At 42.3% G+C, this 1,992-nt stretch overlaps 1 protein-coding gene across 1 annotated transcript in view; it reads left to right on the top strand.

Annotated features, from left to right (window-relative positions):
- Positions 1-1,980, top strand: part of LOC101856421 (homeobox protein MOX-1) — a gene marked incomplete at its 3' end in the record, with an annotated part of 6,508 nt that extends 4,528 nt beyond the window's left edge. The window contains 1 exon segment of the mRNA XM_013082006.1: positions 1,685-1,980. Coding sequence (XP_012937460.1) covers positions 1,685-1,980 — 296 coding nt within the window.
- Between the last annotated feature and the right edge of the window lie 12 nt (positions 1,981-1,992).

The following is a 1,992-nucleotide window of genomic DNA, read 5'->3' as shown; positions in this document are numbered from 1 at the left end:
CCCCCGACCACATTTTGGTAACTTAGAAGAGGGCTGCTTCGACCCAGCTTGTCAAGGCCAATCCAGTCGGAAAAAGATAAGATAAGATAATATATAGATAATTCAAGCACTTAATTGTCTCAGTGCGAAATATGAAAAAGTGTCCCCAGCAGATACTTTGTTATTTGGACTTTAAACCGTGGTATTTGAACGACGGGCGCCGGGCTGTCTCCAAGAAAAGCTAAAGAATTAAAATTACTAACGCCCGTGAAATAATAATACGAAGTGACTATTCCCAGTGACACTGGGGATAGGTACAGAAACTATTCTCAGTGACAACGGAACTCTTTTGCATGACAAAATATCAGAAGTCTTTGCATTGTAGACTCTCTTCTCACTTCAGTTCAGTACTTTTGGTCTCTTCTATTACTTAGGGCTTAAACTCGACTGTAGAATAGATCTAGATCTAGAACTAGATCTAGATTAGATCTAGAAGAAAGAAGAACCGGGAAGGTTTTCTACGTGTCCTGTACAGTGGTCTCCAAAATCCGTATATGCAGATCTAGATCTACACGTATATTTAAATTACGACTTAATAACAAGCAAGCATAGAATAATCATTCCTTTTTCTTTAAAAAAATTCTTCCACTCACACCAGAATCTACTTTAGTTTAGTTAGATCTGGTCTAGTATTTAGTAACCCATCACCATCATGCCCATGTAGATCAGTGTGGGAACAATATATCTAATGGGTCTGTCTGTTCTCAGTGTCACTGGGAATAGTTTCTGGGCTTATCCCCAGTGTCACTGGGAATAGTGCTTTCCATTATAATAATATAACCGATGCCATACCCACTCAAGTGATATGGTATGATTTCGGATTTCCGTCCTTACCAACACTTTAAGATAATAGAAGAAGCGAGACTTCGAATTTAACGCCATTCGCTGATAGGACACGTATAGCCAAGTGGGTGTGTAGAGCCTTGAAAACTAGTCAAACCTCCCGCACCAAGAGCGCGTTGCTGAAGATTCAAACCAGGGCCGTCATCACATTTTGCTATTCTTATTTTCTGAGACTAGCCAAATATTTACTTTTCTGTATACAAAAGTAGGGTAGATGTACAACATCATTCCGGGTTGGGGTAATGCCAGTAGAAGTGGATGCACGAAGGTTTGTTGCACCCTCAATATTCCCACTACTTCAACATTCAAAGACCAGAGAAGAAAGACAGCCATCAAGCGCATTTCAGAAATGGCAGATACAAGTTCGAGCTGGTTGTGGATGAAACGGAATGAGAGCTGGGCCGCTAAAAATAGAACAGGAAATAGACACGGAAAATCCCCTCCAACAGTCTAATAGATTTATATAACTTTGCATTTTCTATATCCACCGGAAGCTTCGTGGCATTGCACAAACATTCAAGGACTAAATAATCAGAGATGCCTCAAAACCGCAAGGGTTCGGTCCTCGACACGCGCCAAAACAGCAGGAGAGCACTAGGGAGTCATCACCTGAGTGTGACCCGGACGCTTTGGAGTGTCAAGAAAGTTAAGGCCGAAACACTTGCTTGACAGGGGTACTTCCTCTGAAATTTTCCTGCTGTCCGCTCGCCCCATGAGTTTTCTCCCTCATTGTTATTGTTATTATTATTATTATTATTGTTATTATTATTATTATTATTATTGCTATTGTTACTCCATTCCAGAACCTGAGCCTGCTTCTTCGCCGAATGCTGAAAGTTGCAATAAACCCTCCCCTCCCAACCCTAAAGAGAAGGACAAGCTCAGCAGCGAAAATGTGAAATCAGATGAAGACGACGATGAGAATTTAGCCGACGACGCCGACGGAAACAGTCGTGCCTTGAAACAGAGGAGAGCGCGAACGGCCTTCACTTACGAGCAGTTGGTGGCCTTGGAAAACAAGTTCAAGATGACCAGATACTTGTCTGTGTGTGAGCGTCTCAACTTGGCGCTCAGCCTCAGCCTTACAGAGACACAGGTAGGTTCCTTCGC

Source organism: Aplysia californica, unplaced genomic scaffold (genome assembly GCF_000002075.1).
Source record: "Aplysia californica isolate F4 #8 unplaced genomic scaffold, AplCal3.0 scaffold00155, whole genome shotgun sequence".
Taxonomy (NCBI): domain Eukaryota; kingdom Metazoa; phylum Mollusca; class Gastropoda; order Aplysiida; family Aplysiidae; genus Aplysia; species Aplysia californica.
This window is presented reverse-complemented; position numbering and strand designations above follow the sequence as displayed.